The sequence below is a fragment of the Marmota flaviventris genome, chromosome 3 (assembly GCF_047511675.1).
Source record: "Marmota flaviventris isolate mMarFla1 chromosome 3, mMarFla1.hap1, whole genome shotgun sequence".
NCBI lineage: Eukaryota > Metazoa > Chordata > Mammalia > Rodentia > Sciuridae > Marmota > Marmota flaviventris.
The window spans coordinates 165,312,684-165,340,427 of NC_092500.1; the positions used below are offsets into that span (position 1 = coordinate 165,312,684).

The 27,744-nt window shown below is 54.1% G+C and overlaps 3 protein-coding genes across 5 annotated transcripts in view; 2 read left to right on the forward strand and 1 right to left on the reverse strand.

Moving 5' to 3' along the window:
• Window positions 1-5,498: 5,498 nt before the first annotated feature.
• Lgi3 (leucine rich repeat LGI family member 3) lies at window positions 5,499-11,173 on the reverse strand. Its single transcript, XM_027927227.2, has 8 exons — window positions 10,968-11,173; window positions 10,045-10,116; window positions 9,273-9,344; window positions 8,883-8,954; window positions 8,709-8,780; window positions 7,819-7,988; window positions 7,545-7,709; window positions 5,499-6,316 (listed from the first exon to the last, which is right to left on the reverse strand). Exons 1-8 carry the CDS (start codon window positions 11,171-11,173, stop codon window positions 5,499-5,501), a joined length of 1,647 nt encoding a protein of 548 aa, XP_027783028.1.
• Window positions 11,174-17,255: 6,082 nt separating this feature from the next.
• Sftpc (surfactant protein C) lies at window positions 17,256-19,633 on the forward strand. The gene is made up of 6 exons (XM_027927141.3): window positions 17,256-17,300; window positions 17,933-18,091; window positions 18,422-18,544; window positions 18,782-18,892; window positions 19,249-19,392; window positions 19,591-19,633. Exons 1-5 carry the CDS (start codon window positions 17,259-17,261, stop codon window positions 19,381-19,383), a joined length of 570 nt encoding a protein of 189 aa, XP_027782942.1. The 5' UTR covers window positions 17,256-17,258; the 3' UTR covers window positions 19,384-19,392; window positions 19,591-19,633.
• An 823-nt stretch (window positions 19,634-20,456) lies between these two features.
• Bmp1 (bone morphogenetic protein 1) overlaps window positions 20,457-27,744 on the forward strand; it is a 41,348-nt gene continuing 34,060 nt past the window's right edge. For 2 of the 3 annotated variants that reach the window (XM_071610564.1, XM_071610565.1), the window contains exon 1: window positions 20,602-20,854. In XM_071610564.1, coding sequence (XP_071466665.1) covers window positions 20,692-20,854 — 163 coding nt within the window. In that variant the 5' untranslated portion in view covers window positions 20,602-20,691. Of the gene's footprint in view, window positions 20,855-27,744 lie in introns of all 3 variants that reach the window. The other variant, XM_027927028.2, reaches the window with a different exon arrangement.

Here is a 27,744-nt window from a genome sequence, read left to right on the forward strand (position 1 = left end):
GTTGCACGGAACTGGGTCCTGCCCAACCCCAGGGCTCCGGCGCGGGGCGCAGGCGCAGTGCGGCCCCGGAGGGGCGGAGCCAGGTCAGGGAGTTGAGAGGCCGGCCCCTTAAAGGGCGATGCTCAGCCGGACTCGAGGGTGGGGCCGCAGGGTAGAGCAGCTCTCCAGTTGGGAAGATTAGGCGGTGGGAAGGTGCCACAGAAAGTGGGAGAGACAAAGAAAACCTGGCCTCCAGAGTTCTCACGGCTCTTCACTAGCTTCTCCCAATGTACTTCCTTCTCGCCTCATTTTTTTCCCCTCTGTAAAATGGGATAGGGCATGAAATGTGTGGGGTCCACCCTGGAAGCCCAGGCACAAGCTGGCAGCAAACTTGGTTGAGCGCAAGCAAGTTCCAGTGTTACACCACTGTAGACCGAAGTCAGTAAGCACCGCGAATCTGAGGGAGTCACCCCCCAAGGATCCACTTCTCTCTGGGGCATCTTTCCACGGCTTACACACCTGGACACGACTTTAATGTACCTTCTTCACTAGAAGTTTGAAATCCCATCTGTTCCTCTGAGTCAGGAATACAGATATCCCTAGGAACACCACAGCATCCACGCTTGCGGTTTTGTACTGCTTTTATGTCCACGAAGTCTTAGTTTTTGCAAAGATCCCCTTTACCATCTGGGAAATATGCTTGGTGAAGTCATTTGGCCACTGTCACCCAGTGGTGTTTGCTACTGGCTAATGCTAATTATATGGCCTGGTTAGTCTTCGGAGGGATCAGCAGTGGCCAGTTGTGAGTGGCCCTGGAGGGGGACAGGGAACTGGAGAAGTTCCTCTGGGAGAGAGGAGGACATCGGAAGAAGGGAGACGATTCTAAAAAGAAGGCAGCCTTTGCTGCCTTTACACCTTCCCACGAGGGATTTCATTCTTTATGATAATACCTGCTTCTTGCCTCAGCCGCTCCTTCTGAAAATGGGGAGAACAGTGTCCCCCTGTGCTGTGCTGAGGAGAGGGTGAGCGCAGAGCTGCCCCGGGGCCATGGGAGCAGAAACACATACCACTTTTTATTAGAGCCATAGTTAACACCCACCACCTATGAAAAGGATGGGGTAGGTAATGATGGGAGTCAGGGAAAGGAGGCTTTTGGGGGATAAATAAACACACAATGATTATATGGTCTTAATTATTATCATCAATTTTATTGGTATTGCTGAGTGTGAGAGCCAGTAGTGAAACCAGCCCACAGGAGAAACTCTCCCGAGGAGGATGCCTTCCTCATGTTCACCCACCCCAGCCCCATCCCATGCTGGAGGAACAAGAAACACCAGGGATCCCATCAGGAAGGTCCCAGCCACCATCCAGCTAGAGGCACAGACATGGTTCTTAGGAGAAAAGTATCCCTGGTCTCCTTGAAGGAGGAAGGATGTGATTAATGGTAAAGGGGATCAGCTGGGAAACAGTAGGGAAGGGACATCCATTCCTCAGGAGGCACATGCGAATCCAGTCCTTTGGTACATCTTCCCCACTGGCTGCCTTCAGGAGCCGCACGCCTGAGCTCATCCACTAAGAACAGCTCTCCTGGCCCATCCACGTCCACCTAGCTGGGATGGTCTCTTACATAGCGACTCCTGGTCCCAATGTTTGTGCTTGGGAGATCTCCAGGACTCTGATTTCTGTGGCCTTTGGTCCTGAGCTATTGACACAGTCACCCAGTTAAACTGGGTTGCTAAGCAGCTCTCTGGACACATGAATGAGCCCCAGGGCAGGTGACCAAGCAGCCATGCAGCAAAAAGCTGGGCATTCAGGGACCAAGGGAGAGAAATGTCTCCCATCCTTGGGGGAGCTCTCCCCTGGAGAGAGCGGCTGTCACAAATGATGTTTACCTTTCAGCTGGGCAACGCAATGTCAACGCGTCTGGAAGACTCAACTCACTGTCCCTGGCAACCTCTCCCAGGCACAGGCTAAGGGCCCATTTCCCATTTGGAAAAGCAGGACAAGCAATCCCGAGATGATGAGGTTTGGGAACTCTAGGGTGCCTGCTTAGCCAAGAGCACATGAATGAGGTTTGAGGAGGTAGAAACCCAGACCAGTCATCCATAGTGGGTGTGGCCAGGAGCAGGGTAGCTGGGCATCTGAAGTCAAAGGTCAGATGTAGGGTGCAGGGGTTTTCTCCAAAGATATATTGCCTATCACACAAAGCATGCCTCTCAGAGTCACCTGTGTATCTCATACATTCCCACAGACCAATACAGATCACAGTTATGTGCCACATACTCTATTCAAAGAGCCTTATATATCTTAATGTATATAATGCATTTAAATTTTATCATAGATGACCCTGTCAGGTATATATCATGACTATACCTATTTTATAGATGAGGAGACTGAGACACATAGGCAAAGTCACATGGCTGAGTGTTACCAGCTGCTTTTGCTCAGCTAGTCACAATGTCAAATGGCCACATCAGGATTCCAAAAAGTAAGTCTCCCCACACCTCGTCCCATACTCCCCCAAGGATGGAAGATATTTCTCTCCCTTGGTCCCTGAATGCCCAGCTTTTTGATGCATGGTTTGAGCCCAGGGGCACTCTACTACTGAGTAGTAAATACAGCCCAGCCCTTTTTATTTTTTATTTTATTTTGAGACAGTCTTGCTAAGTTGCTAAGACTGGCCTTGACCTTGACCAAAGCCTCCTGCCCCAGCCTCCTGAGTCACTGGGATTACAGGCATGTGCCCCTGCACTTGGCTGGAAGTTTTCTCATCTGCTTTGCAAAAGGAGAAGTTGCTCAGGGAAGCCAATTGACTTGCTTGAAATCTCACACCAAGCAGAGGAACGGAGTCCAAATTCACACATGTGGGATCCTGATGGCAGAACCCAGGGGACGTTCTGCCGGACGACACCATCCACAGTTGCATGGTTCCCTGCTATCTGGGAGCTCCAGACCTGGTGTCCATCCCCCGTGTCCACAAGTATTCCCTGGAGTGATCAGTTAGGGGGTGGATGACCTGTGACACATTTGTGAAATATGTGACACATAAGAGACCAAAGGAGCCCTGGATAGCTAATGAGGTCCTGCAGAAGGGAAGTGGCCTATCCAGGGTGACACAGCTTGGTACCCGCTGCCCGAGGAGATATTGTCTCCCCCAGGTTCTATCCCCTCCTGTCTATTATCCTGACATGGACCCACACAAGGCAGCAAAAGGCATCCATTCACTAAAGACCGTAAGTGGCAAGGAGGTGACAAGGAGAAGGGGGGCCCTGTCATTCACCACCGCCATTTTGCCATACCCAGTGTGCTGTCTTCAAGACCCCCATCTTCCTAGTGCCCTCAGCGTCACGTCCAGCCTAGCCCCATCTAACTCGTCCCTTACTCCCGCTTTGTCATGGGCTCTCCACTCCATTCTCAGACATGGAGAGAAGCACTGACTGCCCACAGAGCCCTGGGTGTGTCAGTCAGGACGAGGTCCCAGAGGACCTCAGTGTCACCAGAACAGGGGGTCACGGAAGGTTCTTGGTCCGGGCATGACATGATGGAAGGATGCTTTAGGGGGCTGGACTGAGGATGCGAGAAGTGGGTGGGCAGGGAGGCGTGTAAGGGCTTGTGACAGCATCGAGGAGGGCTGGCTTGACCAAGGTGGTAGCCGAGAAAGGAAAACAAGTGGTGCCCATCTGAAGATTCTTGGGGACAAAGCATGGAGAGGAGATTTGGAGATTAAATAATAAGAGAAGAGAGTGATGTTACTAGGACTCCAGGATGCTTCACGTCGGGTGGAGGGTGGCGATAAAGGACATTGCTCATAGAGGAGTTGGGGGCAGCGGGTGGTGAGACGGACAGACTGCTGAGCTACTCTTTGCCATCATATGTCTGACCTCTGACAGAGGGACACACTCAAGTCTCGGTGAGTCCCAAGCCTATAATCTCCAGGAAGGAACATTGGCTGTGAGTCAGCCCAGGTGGAGGAGATTCGTCACCTTGGCCCAGCACCTGAGTGTCATGGCCATGAACTCCTGACCCTAGCACCAGCTGACCTTGGGGGTCCACTTCTCTGAGGGAGGGGAGCCAGGAGAGAGAGGGTCTGGAAGCCAATGCAGACTCCTGGGTGAAGCAGGGACAGATAGCCCAGCCCTGGCTCTGTTCCCAATGAAACACCTTGATGACATCTGAGAGCTGGCAATGGGGTGGAACTTTTTATTTGAAGCAAGTGAATCATAGCATTGCCCCCAATTGCCCCGGGCATCCTGCCACAAGGAGTCCCAGCAATCTGGACACTCCCCACCTCCACCAGCCTCGCTCACAGAGCTCTGTTCCCAGTGCACGGCAGAGGGCAGCAGAAGCCTGGCTCCCGGGCAACCTGAGCAGGCCCCTCACACGCCCACTGCTTGCCTTCACCGAGAGGCAGTGGTCCTGGGGTATGCCTGTGTGAGTGGAGGGGTGCCAGGGCCCCGAGATGCTCGAAGCCAGGATCCATTCCTGGCACTTGCACAGGTGGCTCAGGTGCCCCAGCTTCTCTGGCTCGGCCAGCTCTTACACGCCCCAAGGAGCAATCGCAGTACAGATCCACATTCCAAAGATGGGGAGAGCGGAGCGAGGTCCGAGCCTGAGGAAGCAACAGCTACAGAGGGAAGAGCAGAAACAAAACTTTCATCTCAGCGGTTTCCAGTCCCCAGGTGAGCTGGCATTCAGGTCACAGAAGGAAACTCCAAGATGAGGGTAGATGGCACTGGGAAGAACCCAGGGGTGACTGCCGCTGCTGCTGTTATTGCTTTGGGGCAGAGGAGCTTCATCCTCAGGAGGCCACACCAGAATCACAGGCTCGCCACCATTCTTTTCCTTTCCAGCCTCAAGGTGGGCACACTTGGGTGAGCAGAGGAGGAGCAGTGACGTGGGCCCCTCTAAGAAGAGTGCCAAGGAAGGAACAGAGGTGAGCCCCTCGGGCAGCGCGAGTCCGCATATGTGCGCACGCACCTGGACATGTGTCTATATGGAAGTGGGAGTGTGTGACCAAGTGTGTCTGCAGGTGTCCAGTATGCATGCAGAAGGGGCCCAGCATGGGTGGATGCACCTGGAAGAGTGACAGCTGTGGCCAGGGTTGCAACACAGAGTTGGAGCAGGTAAACAAACACTTGGAGCACCCACGGGAAGGCTAAGCAGAAGAACAAGAGGGTGTTCTCCTCCACATGCCCCACCCACCAATCATGTGCATGAGAAAGGGGGTGTGGCCTCTGGGTGGGGGAGCCACATGTGCACACATACTAGAGGACCTGGGTGCTGGGGTGCCTGGTGTATACATAGGTGCTCGTGCTGACTACATTGACGAGGAAAGGCTTCCCTGGGCTAGTCCATGATGTGTGCCTGGGCTCACGAGTGTGTGTGTGTGTGTGTGTGTGTGTGTAAGGGCACAAAAGCAGGTTGGCCACATGTGACTTCACAGGCACATGTGCTGCTCATAGAGGCCCCCACCCAGCCTCTAGCGCCACCCTAAGGAACCCGGAGGCCTGGGTACCCCTCTAGGCACTGAGATCCACCACGACGTGTCGATACACCAGTGTTTGTCCCTTAAAGCTGGGGGCCAGGAGCAGCTGAGCATCCCCAGCAGGCATGTAGCAGAAGGCCCGGGGGGCCTGCACAGCCAGCTCCTGGAACCGCACAAACTTCTGTCTTCCCTCGTCCCACTGGTAGATCTGGGTGAAGGAGAAGTCGCTGCCCAGTGCCAGGTAGCGCCGGCCGCCCACCAAGAAAGGCTGCAGGGCCAGCGAGCCCCGGGAGGGCAGGGCCTGCACCTCAGAGAAGCGGGTGCCCTCCCAGCGCAGGATCTTGGAGTCACCAATGTAGCGGCTGAGGCACAGGTAGCTGTCGCGGCCGGCACGAAAGTGTTTTACAGCCTGGGCATCAGGCACCTGAGTCACTTCTCCCTGGGCCACAAACTGCTTCTGAGTACGACTCCATTGGTAGATGACAGGTGCCTGGGAGCTGCTAGACACAATCAGCCGTGGCTTGCCCTCGCCATCCACAAACTCTAGGTCAGTGTCCCGGTGCCAGGCGTGCAGGGCCTGGTGGGAGTAGAAGCCATTCTGGTTCCAACGGTAGAGGCTGGTGGCACCTGCCTTGGAGCTGTCAGCCACAGCGAAGTACCAGTCCCCATCTATGCGGAAGGCCTCCAGGTCATTGGGCTTGCGCACTCGCTGGGGATCTATGTCCTGCAGCTTGGTGAAACGTGTGGTGTTGGGATCCCAGTGGTAAATGTAAGAGCCACCAAACAGCTGGGCCACAACCACATACAGCTGGCTGTCCACCACCATTGGCTTGCAGTGTACAGCTGAGGGGGCTGTCAGGACAGAGGGAGGCGAGGTCAGACAGTGTCAGGTAGACCCTGCAGCTCCCACTCCATCTTGCTCATCAAGGAAGACCAGTCCCCACAACTCCGGGGCCAGTGCTGCCACCCTCCTGGAATCATCCACCCAGGGCTCAGGGCTTGCTCATTTCTGATTGTCCACAGCCAATTGTCAGCTTTAGTATTGCCCTTGCTCCACCCTTGCCCTCAAGGTTCAAATACAAGCCAACACTGAGCACAAAACAGGTGTCCCTAGATATTGATCGAGTATTTAACCACATGTCAATTTCTGAATTATTACTGCGTGTAATCACTTGCACTAAGTGTAAACACATATTACCTCCGTTAATCACACAGAAAAGGACTCTATTGTTTTGCTCATTTTACATAGAAGAAAACTGTGGCTCAGAGAGAGAAAGTGAGTTACCCAAACTACCTCATTGGCAAGTGGCCAGTTGGGAGGGTGAGAAACCCTAGGCGCACCAAAAGGACCCCTTGATGTTTAGATAGTGGTGCATGAAAGCACATTCTCCCACCTTTGGAAGGGCTTTTACGTGCAGGGATGAATGCCCATGTGTGCCGTACGCACAACCAGCTCTGTCGGAGCCCTTCTCAGGCACAAAGCTCACCTGGTGTGGGGCCCCTCGTCTCCACCTCACCATCCAGGCTTCATCCACTCTCCTCCTCATCCAGACCCCACCTTTCCCTGGAGAAGCTGATGCAGGGCCTCAGACACACACTCACGTACAAAGCTGTTGCACACCTTCTTGACATTGTACACAGGGTTTCCTGCCACAACACCCTTTCTTTTTTTTTTTTTTTCTTCTCCTAAGTATCTCTCAGCCTTCAAACCTCAGCTCCAACTTAGCAGATTCCAAAGCTGAGCTCATCAGCCTCTCCTGTCTTCTCCTCCTCTTTCCCTCTGTCTGTCCTCTCCATCCTTCAAGAGTGCTTGCCTAACATACATGAGGCTGTGGGGTCCATCCCCAGTACTAAAAAAAATTTAAAAATGAGGCAGCTTGGGCATCCCCTCTGTAAGCCTTTCTTGATTGCACAGAGCATTGTGTTTAAAGCCTCCTCTTCTCATCTGCCTCCTGTACAGATGTCCCTGTCAGAGATCATGTCTCATCTATCTCTCTACCTGCCCAGTGGAATTCAACCATGGGTCCTACTGCCATATTCCCCCAGCCGGGGCCGGCACAGCCTGGTCAGGCACAGGTACCTGGGATTCTGTCATAGTCTCGGAGCTGCCTTTCCACATAATCCCACTTCAGGATGGTGCAGGCACTGGCGCCGGGCTGGGCCAGAGCCAGATAGAGGTCGCTGGAGTAAAGGAAGGGCTCAGCTGACACTGCTGGGAAGGACAGGGTCTGGTAGAGCACAAAATCTGCAGGGACAAGAGGTGTGGGCTCAGCACCAGCGGAGGTAGCGGCCACTGGGTGGATATTGCAGGGTGGGGTGGGCTGCTCAGGTGGGGCCAGGGGCCTGCCTCCTACCAGTGGTGATGCAGTCAAATTCCCGCAGTGGCAGGTCCTGCACCTTGTGCTCCTGGAAGCGGGGTGGGCTGGCGCAGTAGATGGGAGCCACGGTGGTGTTGGTGTGTGACAGCCACTCCACCAGCCACTTCACCTTACAGTCGCAATTGAGCGCGTTGCCCCGCAGGTCCCTGGATCATGAGAGCAGGGCAGGAGAGCACAGAGGGGACGGGCTCTGAGCTGCTCTGCCTACCCTGCCCTGTAGGCTTTCAGAAGCAGGTCTTGTCAAGGCTACTTGGGGTTGCTCATAGGCTGCTTTGCACCAGGCAGAGAGAGAGAGAGAGAGGCTCCCCTGGGGAGGATGCAGCCCCGTGTGCACAGGCTTGGCTGGAGGAGTGTAGGCTGTTGCAGCTCCGCTGTCCTCCTTGGCCAGGTGCCATGTGCAGTGGACAACCTGCACAATGTATGTCCCATTTCTGTTCCTCCAGCCCACCCGCAATTCAGGGCTTTTCTTTTTTTGTATGAATAATGATAAATGATTGTGGCTATGCCATAGGACTTAAATGTAGACTTAAACCAAACAGACATTTTAAAAGCATATTTTGGGGGCCTGAGGATGTAACTCAGAGCACATGCCTAGCATGCATGAGGCTCTGGGTATAATTCCAAGTACTGAAACACACACACACTCTGAGTGTCTCATGTGCATTTTGAAAGGGCCCACAGGTGACTTGAGGAACCCCAATTTGGAAGGCTGCTGTCTACATCTAACTCAGCCTCACTCCTCAGCCCCCAGAACCCAAGCACTCCCAGCCTCTCGAGACCTTGTGACCAATTCTGACTCCCACACCACTCCCTCCAGGGGTGCTCCCTCTGTGGAATCCTCAGAAGAGTTTGGACTTGGGCCTTACAAGTCACTCAGGATGTCCAAGGGCCGAAAGATGTCTCTGGGCAGTGTCTGCAGGTTATTGTTGGCCAATGAGCTGCAAAAGAGATCTCTGGGTCATCTGAAAATAATGACAGAGGCCAAAGGCCAGAGAGATGCAGGGCTTTGGTCAGTGTGTGTATGCATGTGGGGTACTCACAGGTGTGTCAAGGACTTGAGTCCCCTGAAGGTAAACTTGGACAGTGCCCAGATGTCATTGTTCTCAATGAAACTGGAAAAAATGAGAAATTGCCTCAGCTGCTAGTCAGGAGTCCAGACATCCCCCCATCCCCTGGGGACAGTGATTTCCCTCATCCTAATCCAGATCCCAGCTGAGACAGGCTTCCACTGAGTTCAGTGTCATTAAGCCTGTAGCAATCAGGCTGAGTGGTGCAGGCAGAGGCATGGAAATGACCCTCTGCTAGGAGAATTCACGGGCTCTGGCCTTCCACCCCCTCCAACCTTCTTGTTCCACCTCCCCTCCCAGCCCACCCAGACTGGGCTCCCTCCTTCCTTCTCCTTTCCCATCACCCCTTTTCCTCCCACACACAGGTACTGCAGGTGTGACAGTCCTGTGAAGGCGTTGTCTCCGATCAGCGTAAACTTGTTGGAGTTGAGTAACCTGGGGAGACAAAGAGGAAATTAGGGCTTCCAGGGTTGTGCCTGCTGCCCTAGCCCTCTGTCTCACCCCTGGGCTTCCCCCAAGATCTGGCAGCCTGCCCCCGCTATACCTCAGGAGCCTAGCAGAGGACCCCTGAATTACCCGCATGGCAAGAGCAGGTGGGAGCCTGTTCTGAATCCAGAAGCTCTCAGGTTCCCATTTACCCCTAAAAATGGTAGAGGGGCAGAGTTCTCCTGCCAACCTGGCTCCTGGGCTGCCCTTGTGACCTCTCCTCCTTGGCTCCTCACCCTCATCCCAGCCCCCTCCAGCCCTTGATGACAGCTGTTCTGTCTTTGCTCCCTTTCAGCTTCAAGCTCTTTCTTTGAACTCCAATCCCTGTCTCTAAGATGCCGACCCCCAGTGTCCACTCTGGCATTGGCTCAAGCTATTTCACCCAGTTCCCTCAGGACTCCAGAGGAGCTAAGTCCCTGCCCCAAACCCCACTTTCTTGGCTTCGGCCTGTCCTTAGTCTTCTTTCTACCTGCTGCTCTGACTCATGACCCCAGACTGCTCCACCTTTTGTGGCCTATCCTACAGGAGCAAAAGGACACCTGTATCCTCATCCCCAAAGGCTGCACCACCCACTCTCCCTCATCCCAGCCCAGCATCTGTCCTCTTCTACTGTGCCCCCGCCCGCCCTTCCGCAAGGCCCTGTCCATACAAGAACTGCAGCAACGGCAGGTGAGAGAAGGCTCCATCCTGGATCTCTGAGAAGGCAGCATTCACGAGGGTCCTGTAGGGGACACTTTAGTCATTACTGTGGTGAGTCTGCAGGGCCCATGAAGGTGGATAGAGCAGTGGCTTCTCTTCTCATGGGCCCTGCTCCCACCACCTGCATCTGTCCTTCCCTTTACCTCCCAAACTCACTGCCCTCTTTCTCCATGCTCCTCCCCCACTACCTTCAGGAGCGCGGGTGACCCTAGGTTCACCTTCGCTCTCAGCCAAGCGAAGGTTCCATTACCTGCACCATCCTCATCATCCAAACACCCCCAGTGCTGGTGCTGTGGAGGGATGGGGTGCTGCGGTGGGGGAGGGGCCTGGCATCCTGCTCTCAAGGACTGGCAGCTTCTCCAGTCCCACAGGCAAGAGAGGCGGGGGGGGGGGGGAAGCCTTGGGGCCAGTTGCTGCAAGTGAGGCTGGCCCAGCTGGGTGCACAGCAGCTGGCCTGGTGGTGTGCCAGGGTACCCCAGGGCACTCTCACTTGTCATCCCTCCCCCTGCTGACATCCCTCCTCCCCCTTTTCTGCCTTTGGTGTAACACCACAGTCAGGGGCCTACGTGCTCATCTAAATATCCCTTCCACCAAGTCTAAAGCCGTGCACACAGTAGGTCTCACTGCTACTGGTGGTGGTGATGATTCACCCTTGACCATAAACTCCTGCTTTCTTCATCCATGGCTGCTGAGGCTGCAAGACTGCAGAGCTCTGTACCGCTGGGCCTGGAAGCCCCAGCCCTGCGGACCCCTGGGGTCCTCCTGATCTTTACACTCTGAAGAGCAAAGCAGGATTTCCCCCATCCACTTCCAGAGAACCGGTCCTTGCCCTCCTGCTCCCATCCCCAACCCCAAGGACAGGTGGACACTCACAGGGAGATGACCTCGGAGGGCAGGTTCCTGGGCACTGCCTTAGAGTCCACACAGAAGGCGGTGTCCCTGGTGCAGGAGCAGCTGGGTGGGCAGGGGGGCGTCTTGGGGGGCCTCTTGGCACTGACTTGCAGCATTAGGCAGAAGCCAAGCGTGGACAGCGCCAGCAGCCCAGGCCCAGGGCCCCGCCTGGCCCGCAGCCCCGCCATGCCGCCTGCAGGTTCTCCCTCCAGCTACCCCCCTCCGGCGCCCCACGGCTCCCTGCAGGTTGTGCCACCCGGGCGGGCTGTCACCTCGAGCTACGGCAGCTCGGGCCGCCTGCCCACTAGGCGCAGCGGACTCGTCCTGCCCTGGGGCGCCGGCTGCGGTACCCTCCCCTGCTCGCTCCCGCGAGCTGGCTCGGGAGCGCTGCGCGGAACCCTTAGCTGCAACCGAGGGCTGCCGAGGCTGGGTGGATGCGGACTGCGGCGGGTGGCGGGGGCGCGCGCGGGGGCGGAGCGGGGAGGCCTGAGCCTGGGAGCAGCGGAAAGAAGGAGTGGTTGCACCCGGTGGCGGTGTGCCCTATAGGGCTCTTTGCGGCCATCTGCCTGGATCTGGTCCCTGGTTTCTGTGTGTGAGTGCATGTGTGTGAGCGTATACATGCGCATTGTGCGTTGGGGAGACTGTGTACACACCTGTCTCTGCATGGGGTGCAAGGATCCATGTGCCTGGGTGTATCTGCGTGTGTGTCTTGGCTGTGAGGGGACATACAGTTCAGGAGCATGTCATAAGTGACACATGTACATCTAGGTTGGCATGAGAGATTAGAAGCTCAAGAGTGCTTGTATATGTACTCGTGTTTCCCCACGCCACCGAATAGATTGCCTTTGAGTCTGGGCTGCAAGGGGGAAATGTAGCCACTGGAGCTGGAGTGGGAAGGAGTAGAATTCTGGAACATTTCTCACTGAACAACCACAGCCTATAGGAGCTGGGAAGTGCCTTGGATATGTTCCTGTCTAGCCCTTTTTTTCACAAAGGAGGAAACTGAGGCTTGGAAAGCAGCCAAGCTCCATATCTCTACTGTGTGCTGTGTACTGGGCATAATCCTCAGCCCTCTTGAGAGAGAGGATGCTAACTCCCTTTTACAAATGAGAAAAGTGTGTCTCCAGGACCAGAAGTCCAACTTCAAAGTTCACAGCAGTCTTGTACACCATGAATTTTCAAAGGATGGCTCTCAGAGCCCACTGGTCCTTGAGAATCTTCCATCGAGTCTTTGAGATCAAAATGCTTTTAGTAGCCAGGTGTGGTGGCACACACGCCTGTAATCCCAGCAGACCTTGAAGGCTGTCAGGAGGATCACAAGTTTGATGCCAGCCCCAGCAACTTAGTGAGGCCCTGTCTCAAAATAAAAAATAAAAAGTGCTGGGGATGTGGCTCAGTGGTTAAACATCTCTGTGTTCAATCCCTGGTACCAAAACAAAACAAAACAAACAACAACAAAACCCAAACACAAACAAACAAAAATGCTTTTCTTAACAAGAAGATGTTATTTGCCTTTTTCACTTCCATGCTTTTATAGGAGTACCTGGAATTTTCCAGAAGTTACATGACATGTCTTCTATTAAGCCCTAAATTAAAGAGATTCGCAAAAATGCAAAACAGTGACACTTTTCTAAATTTTTGGCAAAAAATACAGGTATTTTCATTTAAAATGTACATGATTTGTCATAACACAAATAGGTTTGTCCTTACTATTTAAATAAGTGTTTTTAAATTCCTCAGCAAATACCAATATAGTAAATCTCAATTGATTTACTCACATAAAGCAAAAGCTCTTTGGGGTCCTCAGTACTTTTTGAGAATATTAAGGGATACTGAAACTAAAAATTTGAGCATTGCTGCTCTATACCATGACATCTCCAGAGAGGGGAGGGAGACTGAAGAGCTCATGGGTACAGGGTAAGAGAAACCTGGAAGTGAGTGCTGGGCTTCAGTGGAGAGCTCTGTCCTCTGTCCACGTCAGTGTAGGAACCAAGACTGCTGGTCCCCATCTGAACTCAACCTCTGCCAGCAGGGTGGATGTCTCTGCTCTGAGCTTAGGTTCATGTTCTTCCACCCAGGAATGCCCCTGCCCCTTGACACCCACTTGTCGCAGTGTCCAGCTGTCTGTGCTGCCGTCCCCATGCCAGCCTGGGGAAGCAGTGGGGGTGGGGAGGGTGGCTGGGGCAGCTGGGCAATGATCCCCACCCGTCCCTGGCACAGCTCTGCCCAGCACACAAAGGGCAGAGTGAATCTTGTCCCAACCCGTGCAGCTGAGGAGCTGGGAGGAGGAGACGGAGAGGCACACACAGAAGGGTGGCCACCATGGGGCTCTCCATCACCCAGAGCTCTCAGAGGGCAGCCCAGAGACAGATGCAAAGGAGGAGTCTAGGTCCTGTGCATAGCTAGTGAGGGGTTCCCTGGGGGATGATGCAGGTGATGATAATGATGATGACTAGACTTTACATCAGTGATGACATTGGAGCTTTCCAATGACCTAGGGAGGTAGAGGAGACGGGCAGTAGTAGTCCCATTTCACAGATGAACATATGAAAACCTAGAAAAGCAGAATGACTCACTGAGTCACTGTCAGTGGAAGCACTGAGACCACCACTTATCAAAGGAAAGAACTCTGGACTGTCCAGTAGGAGGCTGCTGCTCTGTCTGGTGACAGTCTTGTGGTTGCATATAATTAATTACATGTGGCTATGTGCTTGCTTCTTGTCCTTGGCAGATTCACAGGAGCACCAGGAAAGCATGCTTTTTTCTGTTCAGGAGGGCAGCCTGGTTGGGAAGACAGGGCAAACAAAAGCTCCAATGTGGGTACTAAGTGGCAGATAAAGGTACAACAGAGAAGTGAGAGGATTTCAGAGGAGGGACAGCAAGGTCACAGAGCAGCTGCCTTGGCTCTTGGCCTTTTAGGGTCGGTGGCATTCAGATGGCTTAAGAATAGGCCTGGAAGACAGAGGTTGGTCTGGGGGTCTAGGTTGAGGGCTGTAGATGACCAGCTAAATGTTCCTCCCACTTCTTCCTCCAAGGAGCCCGAGACCTCTACCAGGTGGTGTCAGCACCTGAACTTCATTTATGAAACTTGACAGCACCCTTCGCCAGCCCCCAAAGATAAGTTTTTTATTTTATTTTATTTTTTTAAGCCATGAAACTGTGAGAGCTACAACCTGCAGCAGAACAGAGGACCTGGGAAAGAGAACTGAGGCTTTTTCCCGGAAGTACTCATGGCACCTGCTCAGAGCAATCCCCATTACCAGACATTGCGGCCCCCTGAGATGCCCACAGGGACCCCGAGATGCCTGCAGTTCTCCTTGGCTTTCCTGCTGGCCTGGCAAGCTGCCCACCTGGCTCAGGCCCAGTGCGTGTGAGTCAGCCATCAATCCCAAGGTTTCCAGGACAACTGGGGCGGGAGAGCAAGCCTGGGGGGCAGCAGGGTGGGCACTGCGGGGGAGCTGTCGCCTACATCTGGCACCTCCATACAGCTGAGGCCAAGCAAGAAGACACTTGCTCCCCCTCCCTCTCCTTCCCCCTCCCCTCCCCTTCCTCCACTCATCCTAGGATACTCTTCTGCTGGAAGCTTAGACAAATATTTAAAGGGGCAGTTGGGGGTGGGAGGAGCATGGTAGGAACAAACATTTCCTTCCCTCTCTTCTTCCCCTAGCAGCTCAGGGGCTCTCAGCTCACATGCCATGCTGTTGGACAACCTTGAGGCTGAGGCCCTCCAGCTGGAGAGGGATTCCTTTGGGGACAGGGGAGCCTGCCAGGGCTGAAGAGTAGGGGGCCAACTCCTGGTCAAAGGGCAGGGACAAGGTGTGAGGGAGCCTGGAATCTGGGTGACATTTTAGAGTTAAAGTGCAGCTGGTTCTCTGTATCCATGGGTTTCACATTTGCCAATTCAACCAAAAGTAGATGGAAAGTATTTGTGGGAGAAAAACACTGTCCGGGCTGAACATGTTCGGATTTTTTTCTTTGTTATTATTCCCTAAGCAATCCAGTATAACAACTATTTGCATATCATTTACATTGTATTAGGTATTATAAGTCATCTAGAAATGATTTAAAGTATATGGGAGGCTGACTGTAATCCCAGTGGCTAGGGAGCCTGAAGCAGGAGGATTGCAAGTTCAAAGCCAGCCTCAGCAACTTAATGAGGCCCTAAGCAACTCAGGGAGACTCTGTGTCTAAATGAAATATAAAAAAGGGCTGGGCGGGCTGGGGATGTGGCTCAAGCGGTAGAGCGCTCCCCTGGCATGCGTGTGGCCCGGGTTCGATCCTCAGCACCACATACAAACAAAGATGTTGTGTCCACCAAAAAACTAAAAAATAAATATTTTTTTTAAAAAAAGGGCTGGGGATGTGGCTCAGTGGTTAAGCACCACTGAGTTCGATCTCCAGTACCAAAAAAATAAAAAACAAAGTATACAGGAGGATGTACATAGTTTACAAGCAAATGCTATATGCCATTTTACATAAGGGACTTGAGCATCTACACATTTGGTGTATATGTGGGGAGGGTCCTGGAACTCATCTGCAGGGTCAGGAGGGATTGCTGAGTAGGAGGACAAGAGAGTCGGGCCAAGAAAAGGAGGTGTTGCGTTCTGGGTCACACATTCATGAAAGTTAAGGACTTTGGAGACCACCTGGCCCAGCAAGCGAAGGGGAGCCCAAGAGATAGGGTGAGGCCAACTCCAATGAGTCCAGCTCCAAGTTACTGATAGATTGAGCTGGTGCACTAAGCAGCAGGAATGGGTAAGAGTAAGGCAGGGAGAAGGAGAGGGAGGTCTGGAAAGTGGGTGGGATGTGGGTACATACAACTCTCAGGGCACATTTAGTTTTGTTGGTTTGGTCCTGGGAATTGAACCTCGGGCTGCTTGACCGTGGAGCCACATCCCTAGGTCTTTTTATTTTTTATTTTGAGACAGTCTTGCTACACTGCTGAGGGCCTGGTTAAGTTGTTAAGGCTGGCCTCTGACTTGAGATTCTCGTGTATCCACCTCCCCATTTGCTGGGATCACAGGTACACACCACCTCACCTGGCTGTGTTCTGTTTTGTTTTGTTGGTACTAGAGATTGAAACCAGGGGCACTTAACCATTGAGCCCCAGCCCCAGCCTTTATTTAATATTTTACTTTGAAACAGGGTCTCACTAAGTTGTTTAGGGCCTTGCTAAATCGCTGAAGCTGGCTTTGAACTCATGATCCTCCTGTCTCAGCCTCCCGAGCGGCTGGTATTATAGGCATGTGCCACTGTGTCCATCTGGCTGTTTTGTTTTTGAGATGAGGTCTTGCTATATTGTCCAGGCTAATTTCTAATTTCTGGGCTCAAGGGATCCTCCTGCCTCAACCTCCCAAGTAGGGAGACCGCAGGAGTGTGCCACTGTGCTGAGTAGCATCCAAGGATATAAAAGGAGTCCAGAGGGATAGGGTGATAAGCCAGCAGGCAGTGTGGGCTGATTCAAAGACAAAAGATTGGGACCACTATCAGCCCTGTACAAGGATGTCCCAGCCTAGGAAAGCAGTGTCAGGCATGCAATCTGTCATCAGAAGCTTGCAGCTCTTAGACCAGCCCAGAGCAAAGAATAACCCCCGCCCCATCCCCACGAAGAGTTTTCCACCAGTGGGGACAGATTCTCCAGAATTAGGAGATGAATGACTGGGGGCCAGTCTGAGGTTAGGTGCAGGATGTGTGGGAGGTGGCAGGCAAGGCAAACAGGAATTCAGCCCTTGGAGAAATGCACATTGATGGACACTCCACTCCAACTGATGTCAAAGCCCCTCCTGCCTTCAGCAGAGCCCCTCTGGGTCTCCTGCACTGCTTCCTGTGCCCCCTTTCTGGAGCCCATCACTATGCTCAGGGAAATTCTGTTGGGAACTGGGGCCCTTAGCTGGGAGAAGTTCACCTGGCAGCAGACAGAAGGGAAGCACAGGGCTGTATGGGCAGGTGCCAGCAAGAAAGGCTGGATGCCAGGAAGACACCCACGGCAAGAGGTGCAGGTGGCCTCAGGGCAAGTTTGCTCAGCTCACCCAGGTTTGCTCTTGCTGGGGCCAAGAGGACTCATGTGCCAGGCATAAGGGCCCTTGGGGGCTCTTGCAGCTGGCTTATCAGGACCTTGGCTCTGGAGGGCCAGGAACAAACAGGCTTCAAAGCCGGGGGCTTGGCTCGCAAACAGGGGACCAAGCCCTTCACTTCTGTCCCCTCTCCCTGTGGGACACATATAAGACCCTGGTCCCAACTGCGAGGTGAGGAAAGGAGAAGGCCTGCAGCAAGATGGATGCAGGCAGCAAGGAGGTCTTGATGGAGAGCCCACCGGTGAGTGTGGTCAGCTGTGTGAGTGGGGGGTGGTTGTGTGCACAGATGTGTACTGGGTTCCGCCTCCTCCATCCTTCCTGGGTCTGTTTCTTCATTCATGTTCATTCACTCAACCAGCCTAGGACAGTGCTAAGTTAGGATGGGGACACCAAGACCACTGGCACAGAGTCCTTGGGGGAGAGAGACAAGGAAGCCCACAATTCCGATAAAAAGGGGCTGGGAGCCACCACAGGGGTCATCGGAAAGGGCTCTAGAGAGCACTGACAAGAGCCACTAAGTACTTGGGAGATTATAGGAGGGAGTAGGGGTAGGAAGAAGTAGTAGCATGGATAAAGGCCTGGAGGTACAAGAGCCTGGATCATTGGGGAACAGAGGTTGCCACAACTGGGGTTTGGGGAGTCTAGAGGAAGTAGCAGCGAGCCAGGCTCTCTTGTGTCCCTTCTAACCTGGGGGCTTGTTGGAGTGCGGGCCACCTCACCCCAGCAGGCTCCTCTGATCTCAGTCTCCTGTGTAGATCCACAACACTGGCTGTCCAGCCCTGAGAGGGCATGGGAGTGTGTCCAGTTTGTGCAGGGAAGGGAGGGGACATCCTCATGACCTCACACTTTTCTCCCTGCCTGCCATCTTGACAGGACTACTCAGCAGGCCCCCGGGGCCAGTTCCGCATCCCCTGCTGCCCAGTGAACCTCAAACGCCTTCTCATCGTGGTTGTGGTGGTGGTCCTTGTCGTTGTGGTGATCGTAGGGGCCCTGCTTATGGGTCTTCACATGAGCCAGAAACATACTGAGATGGTGAGCAGGCCTGGGATGGGGTGAGCAGCAGGCACAAGGCAGGTCAGAGAGGCTGTGTGGGTTGGGCACATAGGAAATCACCCAGGGGAGTGGTGGGGAGCAGGCAAGGACAGAGACGGGAATGGGTGACACCTGACCTAGCCATTTCCAGCAGGCTCCTGTCCCCCAGTGTGACAGCCAGTTCCCTCTCTCTAGCACCTGGTTCTGCTTACCTTCCCTGAGCTCTCAGGAAAGAAGGAATTTCTTTTGAGTGAAGGAACCTGAGGATAGGCAAGGGTGCTGAAGGGGCGAGAGGGGAAAGAAGACTGTCATGCCACACTATAACCCCAGGTCCTCGAGATGAGCATTGGGGCACCAGAAGCCCAGCAACGCCTGGCCCTGAGTAAGCATGCGGGTACCACTGCCACCTTCTCCATCGGCTCCACTGGCATCATCGTGTATGACTACCAGCGGGTGGGTATGCCAGTCCAGGGAACCAGTGACAAGACTTTGCTAGAGCCAACCAGCTGTGCTACTTCACTGCACCCATCTCTCCCTCTCCCTTAGCCCTTTTGCCTCCCTGGGGTGCCTGAATCCCAGACTCCAATGTGACTCCCTATGTGCTGTCTAGAGTGAGCTGGCTGAGGACCAGGGTTGGGGAGCCAGCGAGGCAGGGACTTTCCCAAATGACCTCTAGCATTCCATGCGCAGCTCCTGACTGCCTATAAGCCAGCCCCAGGAACCTACTGCTACATCATGAAGATGGCTCCAGATAACATCCCCAGTCTTGAGGCTCTCACTAGAAAGTTCCAGAATCTACAGGTAGGTGTGTAGGTGAAAGGAGTGGTCTGTCTCCCTCCCAGCACTGCAGGGAGGAGTGTTTAAGGTGACAGCTATTTGTCACCTGTAAAGCACCGCTTCTCTTGGGCTGCCAGGTGAGTGTCCCTTTATACCCTCAACCAGCACCATAGCTTCCCTACTGTTCTTAGCTGCCCACGGTCAGGGTACTGACCTCAGCTGAGCCCACATACTCCCTGTGGGCTTCTGACTTCTGGTACTATACTTGTGGGGAAACTGAGGCTTAGGGAGGCTGCCCAACATGCCTGGGGTCCCCCAAAAGGGCTGCATGATGAGAAAGAAACTCAGTTTTCAGATTCCAAAGTAGGTTCTCTTTTCAGGCCAAACCTGCAAACCCTAAGCTGGGCCAGGAGGAGGGGCATGAGGGAGGCTCTGCTTCCTCAGGAGGAGACCTGGCCTTCCTGGGCCTGGCCGTGAGCACCCTGTGTGGAGAGGTGCCTCTCTACTATATCTAGGACTTCCAGGTGAGCAACTGTGGCTGCCAGGGCACTGAGCAGCAGCGGGAAGGTCTTGGGACTCTGGCCATGTCAGCTGTTCAGACACTGGGGATGCCCAGAAACCAGTGGTCCAGGGAGCTCAGGGGAGGAAGGCTCACAAGACATAGGCGTGGGCACCCCCGGGGCTCTCTCTCACACATGATAAACAACGCTGTTGCTTCACAGGATCTGTGGGAGCGAACCAGGCAGGAAAGATCTGCAAGCAAAGGGGAGAAGCTGCTCTGGTTCACACCCCAGGGACTGACCCTGGAGAAACGGGAGCGAGGGTGTGGGATGTGTGGGGGGGTGTATGGGGGAGAGGTGGTTCCTCTGGGCCAGGGGATTCCTATCACAAAAGAATAAAGCAACTGATTGAAAAACAAAGGGTCCAACTTGTACCTTCCGACACCTTCGAAGTCCAGAGAGCTGGGGCCGGCTCGGGGATGGGGAGGGCCTTGGGGGAACAGTCGGGGTTTTGCCGTGTCTCCTCTGTCCCAAGAATTTTGGGGACTCAGTCCATCCCAGATTGGGGAGAGGGGGCAGTGGGGAAGGGACCCGGGAACTATCCACGGGCGTGAGGCGCCCTCCAGTGGTGTGTCCGGAGGGAGGGGCAGAGACAGAGACAGCGAGAGAGACCAAAAGAGAGGGCGAGATGGGAGAGAGCGAGGGTCGGAGGGAGGGAGGGAGAGACGAGAGATGCCGGCCAGACAACGATCGCAGACGGAGGGACAGAGGCTGAGGTGGCGGAGAGTCCTGACAGCGTGTCCCGCCGTCGGGAGGGGCTCGGGCCGGCGGCCGCGGGGCAAGTCGCCGCTAGGGGGCCCCTGGCGGGAGCGGCGGCCGGCCGGGCACCCCGGGCGCCGGCGCCCCCTCCCCGGCCCCGCGCCCCTCCCGGGCGGGCGGCGCGGCTCCCTGCCCTCCCCGCCCGGGCTGGCGCGCTTCCCGGCCGGGCCGAGCACAGTCCCGGCCCCGAGGGGGGCCGAGCTCGGGCGAAAACCCGCCCTCCAGCGAGCTCATTTCCCTAAGGCGGGGGGGCGGGGGGCGGGCGAGAGAGAAAGGAGCGAGCGCCGGGAAGGGCGAGGGAGCCGCGGAGCAGGGCGAGCGCGAGCCGCTGCGAGCGGGGGGCGGGAGACAGGAAGCGGGAAGGGAAGAGGTAGGCAGCGCGGGGGGAGCGGGAGCGAGCGGGCGGCCAGCCGCCGGGAGCGCCTCCTCCTCCTCGCCGCCAGAACTCGGTTCCCCGCCGCCGCTCCCGCGTCCGGGTGCGACCCGCCACCACCGCCCGCCAGCATGCCCGGTGTGGCCCGCCCGCCGCTGCCGCTGCTGCTCCGGCTGCTGCTGCTGCTGCTGCTCCCGCGCCCCGGCCGGCCGCTGGACTTGGCCGACTACACCTACGACCTGGGAGAGGAGGACGCCCCGGAGCCTCTCAACTACAAAGACCCCTGCAAGGCGGGTAAGCGCCCCCCAGCCCCCCGCGGCCAGCCGGGGCGCGCGGAGCCGGGTGCGGGCAGGCCGGGCCGGGTAGGGTTTGGGGTTGGGGGAGGACAGTCCAGTGTGGGAAGCCGGGAGCTGCCTGGTTGGCAATGCAGTGGGGAACAAAAGAACGAGGGAAAGAGGGAGGGGGAAGTTTGGGGGACTTTTAGGACTGAAGTTTTGCTGCTGTTGGTGGACGGCGCTGCTGCTGCCTCTTGCCCTCCCAGAGGATTCCTGGGGAAATCTCCCTGGGTCCGAGAGAATCCCGCGGGCAGGGAGGTTTCCTTCTGCAGGAAACTTTTCTGGTCAAACTCTCTCTCTGTGTGTGTGTGTGTGTGTGTGTGTGTGTGTGTGTGTGTGCGCGCGCGCCCTCGCTCGCGTTCTTTTCCCTTCTCCCCCATCCCTCCAGCTCTGCGGAACACTGGTGTTTGCCAGCCTGTCTGTCCGTCTCCCCCGCCCTGAGGCTGCACATCTGTCTAGGTTGGTGCCTGGAGGCCTGCAGCTCCAAGGAATAGGTCTCCCAGCCGCCACCCCATTCCAAGGGGAAGAGTAAAGTTTTCCAGGGATTCTGTGGGATCTTTCTCCTAGCCTTTGGTCCTAGCCAGCAGCAACAGCTTTCTGGGACTCAGGAGATAGCTGTCAAAGTCAGAGAAGGAGGGGACACACCTGTGTCCCTGTGTGCCAAGAGGGCCCTGCCAAGGCCAAGATGGGGTGGAAAAGAGGACACACAAAGAGAACTCAGATATTCAGCATCAGCCTTCTTACCCTACATACAGCAGAGGCCAATTAGGTGAGGTCAGGGCCACAAGAGAGAAAGAATGTGCGTTGTCCATGAGGACCCTCTGTAACCCCTTTACTACTTCTGGGACCAGAAGAGGCCTGCCCCTGGAGTGACCAGATGGCCAGGCACTCAGGCCATTGGCCTGATGGGATGACCCTGAATAGGCTGCTTGGAATGCTCAGGGGATGAGATATCAGAATTTTTCCTCGATTTCCTGCCTCTGTCTTCGGCCTGTCTCTAAATAGCCAGAGCCAGGGTCATGGTTCCTAGAACTGTAAACAAGGGGATGGGTGGGGGCAAGCCACTCTAGCCCTGGCCCTGGAATCCTGGTCAGGCACACTCCTTGCCCTCTCTCTCCTCACTTAGGGTGGAATGGGAGACCTTCTTCCTCCATATCTGCTGGCTGTGGGCAAGCTGGGATGTGAGCTGTCATCTTTCTTGCTAGGTGCATGGGGTGAAGAGGAGGCAGAGTGGATAGGTCATGGGCTCAGGAGGCAAGCAGAGCTAGTTTTCAATCATGGACTCATTAGCTCTCCTTCTTGGGAAAGGTAACCATCATCTCTGACCTTCGGTTTTCTCACCTGTAAAATGGGACTGTTAATATATCTCTCCATAGAGCTGCTGGTAAAGACTAAATCTGAGAACATATTATCACTTACCACATAGTAAGCACTAAAATGTTGGCTTCCTAATCCCCTGTGTTTTGTGCCTCTGACTCCCACTTCATTTTAAAATATATATATTTTAGGGGGAATGATCTTGGTTTTTAGGAAAAAGTAATGTCTCCTTGACACCACCCTTTTGTCCCTTCCCCATTCGATGCTCTACATTTCTACATTCCTGATGCCTAACATGTCCCAGGCCTGATGTTGTGGGAGGTACAGAGAGGTGCCAGTTAGGTCCCTGCCTTCAAGGGTCTTATAGTCCAGCAGGGGCCAAGAGTTCACAGACATAACCAATAGCACCATCCAAGGTATGTGAAGTGCCATACTGGAGGATAGGAGGCCCCTTGCTCCCTCTGTAGCCCTGTTGATGGGGACTGCAAAGTGATTAGAGGGGCCTGGGAAGGTCTGTGGAGCCTTCATGGAGAAGCTGGGGCAGGGGTGGGGGAGGCGAGGCCTCAAAGAATGGGTAGGAAGCCATGCTGATGTTGGAAATGGGAGCGATTTTGGGAACAGCAAGAGGCTGAGGGCTGTATCCTCAGTCTCAGATTTCATGCTAGGGTGGGGCTGACTAAGTTGGAACTTCAAACAAGGGCTCTGGAGAAAGTTCTCCACCAGGGTGAATTGAGGCTGGTGGGGAGCTGGGCCAGGCTTGGGGGTGGCCGAGAGGGCCCGAGAGCCTGACAGGGCCAAGCTTCAAGGTCAGATCAGGCCTCCCTCTTGGGTGTGACTGATGCTCAAGTCCCATGGCCCACCCCTGGAGGAAATTGGATTCTAGTTCCTGGAAACACACACACCTCTGCTGAGCCTGGCCTGCCACCCCCGAGCTGTGGGTCCCCCGGCTGCCCTCTCTGTGCTGTCTCCTCCTGCCTGGCCTTGCTTCTTGGCCCTTTTGCATCCAGGCTCCAAGATGCGGAGGCGACTGGCAGGCACTGGCCTCTACTTCCTTTGAATGTGGCTGGTGGCCCTGCTTACCTCTGTTTGCTCCACCCTCCCCAGCTCTCTCCTCCTCCTTCGCCTGCCTCACTTGCACTAAGGACCAGCCATGAAAGCCCCTTTGACTCCCATAGCCTACCTTGCTCTGAGGATAACCAGGCTCTGTCATTTGAAGTTTCATTTGAAGTCACCTCTGACAGTTGCTGTTTGAGTTATGGTTACTATTGCAGTAAGGGCAAAATTAAGGCCCTTGATACCCTGGAGAAGTTCCTGGACCTTCTGTGCAGCATCGTACAGTGGACAGGAAGCTAGGCTGGTCTGTTGGTGTGCTCAGAGCAGTTTCCTCAAGCCCGCTCTGTAACGCTTGCCCAGGGAGATTCGAGGTAGCCCCGATCTCTTGTATATTGGGATAGTAAACATCAAAGGGGTCCTTCTCTACAATTTCCAACATTGCCAGTGACCCTCAGGGATCTGGGAGAGAGTTGGAGGCAGAAATTGGGGCATAGTTCATCCCACAAGCAGAGAAGTCCATGGGACCTGACCCTGAGCCAGCGAGGCCCTTGCTTCCACCCTGACCTCAGCTGGCAGCTTGGAGGTCTGGGGGAGGTGCAGTGGGCAGCAGCTCCCCCAGTGCTCACCACCACCCTTGCCCTAGTGGCCTTGTGGCCCAGCTATGGACTTTAGGGTGTCTTGGGGGTGGGATGTGAGCACAGTCTCTTCTGTCAGAAGACCACATCCCGCCTTCCAGACACACTGAGTCACCCACCCACCTAAGCCTCTACTTTCTGAGTCACCCTCTCTTTTAAGTGCCCCAAGGGAAGAGGAAGACTATTCCCTGGGCTCTGGATGGAGGGGACTAGTGAGATTCCTCAGGAAGAAGGCATTCCTCAGGATTCAGACTCCAGAGATTGAGGGAGAGAGTATTGGGGGAGGGTGGCAGAGGAGGGATGGAATGGCCACTCCCCAGGCCACTGTGGACTTCTTAAGGAAGGATATCTATACTGAGAGGCCTCAGCTAATCTCCCTCTCTCTCTCCCTCTCTCACGCATGTGTGCACCCCCATGCATTTCTAGGGCACCGTTCTCCTTTGGGGAGTGTGGCCTGTGAACGGAGTACACACCTGCAGTTAGAACTTGCACAGGGAAGTGGCTGATTGTGCACATTTGTTTGTGTCCTTGCTTTAAAGCGGGTCTGTTCGCCTGTGTGTGTTTGATTCCTGAGTAAGCACAAGTGTAAATGTGCTCCTGTTGGCCAGTAGACAGGTGATGAAGTTCATTTGCATGTTTGGGGGTCCCCTCAGTGTGTCCTCCCCCACCTAGAAGCCTGTCCTATCCTGCACCTATGGCTTTGGGTCTCCATCACACCAGCCAGGTTTCTCTCCCTGCCCTGGGTGAGGGGATTCGGAATCCAGAGCTCACCTTGGGGACAAAGTTCCTCCCCCGGTCCAGGCACATGGATGTTGCTCTGTCCCTTTTTCTGTTCCCAGCCTGGCTATGGAGAGCTACAAGTGCTCCTGTCTGGTTTACAGCCAGAAAACAAAACAAAAACTTTTGATCCTGTTTGAAAACAATTAATATCCTGACCCTGACCCCTGGGCTTCCTTTTGGTCAGGAGGGGCATCCTGGACTCTCTGGCCTCCAGATTCCCTAGCTCCCCAGGTTGGGATCCCAAATGGGTAGGCCCTCAGGCCTGGCTCTTGGCCATAAGGCTCTCCTGCCACCTCGCCCCTACCCCCACCCCGACTGGGTTCCCACGCATTCTTCAGCCATGACATTCCCACCACAGGGCGCCTGCTCCCTGCTGAGCACCACAGCTGGGCCCTGTTCCGCCTTCTACTTGCCCTACCCCAGGTCCACACGGTCCTGGTCCCATATGCCAGCAAGGTTCTGTGGCTTCTGTCCTTGGGTTTCTCTCAATTGGGGTACAAGTGTTAGGGACCAGCATGCCCAGGGAAGGTGTAAAGCTGACCTTGAGCTTCTGGGATTGGCATTGAGGTGGCATTGACCAGTTAGTAGATGCTTACTGTGCTCTAGATTCTGTTCTAGGAGCCTCATTTGCATGGCTTAGTTTCTGCATGCAGGATTCTATCATTAGTCCCTTCTTTTATAGAGAATATTGAGGTTTAGCAGAACTTACAGTGACATTGGCTAGGAGTAGTGAACTGGGAGTCAAAGACAGGTCTGTCTGACTCCAAAGACCTTGCTCTTTAATGACAATGTAAAGTCAATCTGAAAGTCCAACCACATGAGTCCAGTTGCCCTCTGTATCCATAGTTCCACATCCATGGGTTCAGACAACCATGGATCAAAAATATTTGGGAAAAAAAAATGTTGTCTGTATTGAGCATGTACAGACATTTTTCTTTTTATTATTCCTTAAATAATACAGTATGACAACTACTTACATGGTTTTTACATTGTTACGTATTACAAGTCATCCAGAGATGATCATAAGTACACAGGAGACTGTGGGTAGGTTCTGTGCAGATACTACAGCATTGTATATAAGAGACTTGAGCATCCGCAGGTTCAAGTATCTGTGGGATCCTGGATGAATCCCCCGAGGATGACTGTGTGTGGTAATGCCCCTGGGTATGGACGTGGAAGCCTGGACGTGCAGTGTGTGTGCAAAGGTGCAAATCATGCAAAAATGTCGTGGTGTTCATGTGGTACATGCACACCCGGGTGATGCTGGCATGTATGAATGTGCTGCCACCTCCCTGGGCCATACCATCTATCCCAAATCCTTATTGAGGCCACTCTTGCATGTCAGCTTAGAAGCATCTTCTGTTGCTAAGCCAAAGCCACAGAGGAAGGCTGTTGGGTGACAGAAACTTTCTCAGGGGCTGGAAGAGATCTGGACCAGTTATAGGCAGGTGCCTTCTCAGATTCAGTGTTCGGATTTCTGCAGCCAGGGAGGTGGGCTGGCATCTGGCCACAAGTTTATCTCTCTGAGTGTTTGTAATGGGACACTCCTAGGCAAAAGCCCGCGATGGAGTGTGGCTTACTGGGCGTGTTGTGGGTGGGCCGGGATTAAATGAACTCATTAATGTGAAAGCACAACGTAGTTTCAACAGACATTTACATAAGGTGTCATTACAGCTACTATTACTGGCTTAGTGAGTTCAGAGCACGCTGCTGGTTTGTGTGTGTTGGAGCTTGCGCCTGTGTATTTTTTAGGACTATCTGTGAGTCTGTATTTTTTTGTGGATGTGTGTTTCTAGGGAGTGGCTATTTTTGTGGATGTGTACTTACAGTTTGGGTTCTAGGGAGGTAACGAACTTGAGTGCAGCAATCCCCGGACTGGGGATGGGGAGCCTTATTACAAATCCAGCCTTTCTGGCAACCAGCAGCAAGGTCTCAGTTAAATCTGCTCCCTTCTGGGCCTCAGTTTCCTTCCCTGTAAAATGGATGATTGGCTAGGTGACTGCTAAAGTCAGTCCCCATTCTGTTGATCTGTGTCTCAGGGAGTGTGTGTCTTTGGCATGTATCTGCAGGTCAGAATACTGGCGTGGTGCTTCATTCATTCAAAAAAGCATCGCTGAGTGCTTTCCACCCAAAGGCCCCGTGCTGGGCACCACTTGCATGTGCAGGGACCTATGTGTCTGACCTTGATGGCTCTGCATTTGACAGCAAGGGTGTGAATGTCACCATATGTTCATTGGAACACTAACCACATGTGTCTGATTCTCTGTGTGATGAAGTAACTGTATATGTGTCCACCCAGTGGGGCCAGCTGGGGAGGAGAGACCTGTGTGTAAGGCCTCAAGGTTAAAACAATTTGTGTAATGCTGACCGCCTGGCCTGTGCAGTGCTCTGCCGGGATGAGAAGCAGATGTCACCATGGGCGGGGCCACAGGGAAGCTGCTCTGGTTGCACCTCCAACTCGCACCCCTGGCTTTAGCCCAGCCCTTGTGAAGCTCACAGCTGGGCTCCTTCAAAGTGGCCAGTTCTATGGCTTCTGCTTCCCCTTGCTCTAGACTTCTCAAAAAAGAACACAGGGGGGGCTGGGGTTGTGGCTCAGCAGTAGAGCATTCGCCTCCCATGTGTGAGACCCGGGTTCGATCCTCAGCACCACATAAAAATAAATAAAATAAAGATATTGTACCCATGTATAACTAAAAAAAAAAAAGTATTAAAAAAAAAAAAAAGAACACAGGCAACTCAGCCCATGACTCCAGAAACGTCTCTTCCCAACACCAGAAATAAAAATGGCCTGTTGGGGGAGGGGGGGTCTCTTCCCCTGGGCCTTTCTTCTCCAGAAAGGGGACTGAGAATGGGAATCACTTGAGAACTGTTAACCCTTTCTTGCCAGCTGGGAAACTCCCAGTGTGTCTACCTGCCCCAGTTCTTATTGCATTGTATTATAATTCATGTCCTCCCCTTTATTTGATTGAAATGGCATCTGCTGTGTGAACACCACATTCTTGGCACAGTGCCAAAGTTATGAACATACAAACAGACTCTGTTAGTCAGTTTTCTGATACTATAA

What these genes read in the sequence shown, in the direction of transcription:
- Lgi3 (XM_027927227.2), bottom strand. Translation starts at nt 11,173, where the DNA reads ATGGCGGGGCTGCGGGCCAGGCGGGGCCCTGGGCCTGGGCTGCTGGCG. An exon ending in CTCAAGTCCTTGACACACCT is followed by an intron (nt 8,781 to 8,882) that starts GTGAGTACCCCA and finishes TCTCTTTTGCAG; the next exon opens with CTCATTGGCCAACAATAACC. An exon ending in TTGGACATCCTGAGTGACTT is followed by an intron (nt 7,989 to 8,708) that starts GTAAGGCCCAAG and finishes CTCATGATCCAG; the next exon opens with GGACCTGCGGGGCAACGCGC.
- Sftpc (XM_027927141.3), top strand. Translation starts at nt 17,259, where the DNA reads ATGGATGCAGGCAGCAAGGAGGTCTTGATGGAGAGCCCACCG. An exon ending in GCCAGAAACATACTGAGATG is followed by an intron (nt 18,092 to 18,421) that starts GTGAGCAGGCCT and finishes CTATAACCCCAG; the next exon opens with GTCCTCGAGATGAGCATTGG. An exon ending in TCGTGTATGACTACCAGCGG is followed by an intron (nt 18,545 to 18,781) that starts GTGGGTATGCCA and finishes TTCCATGCGCAG; the next exon opens with CTCCTGACTGCCTATAAGCC.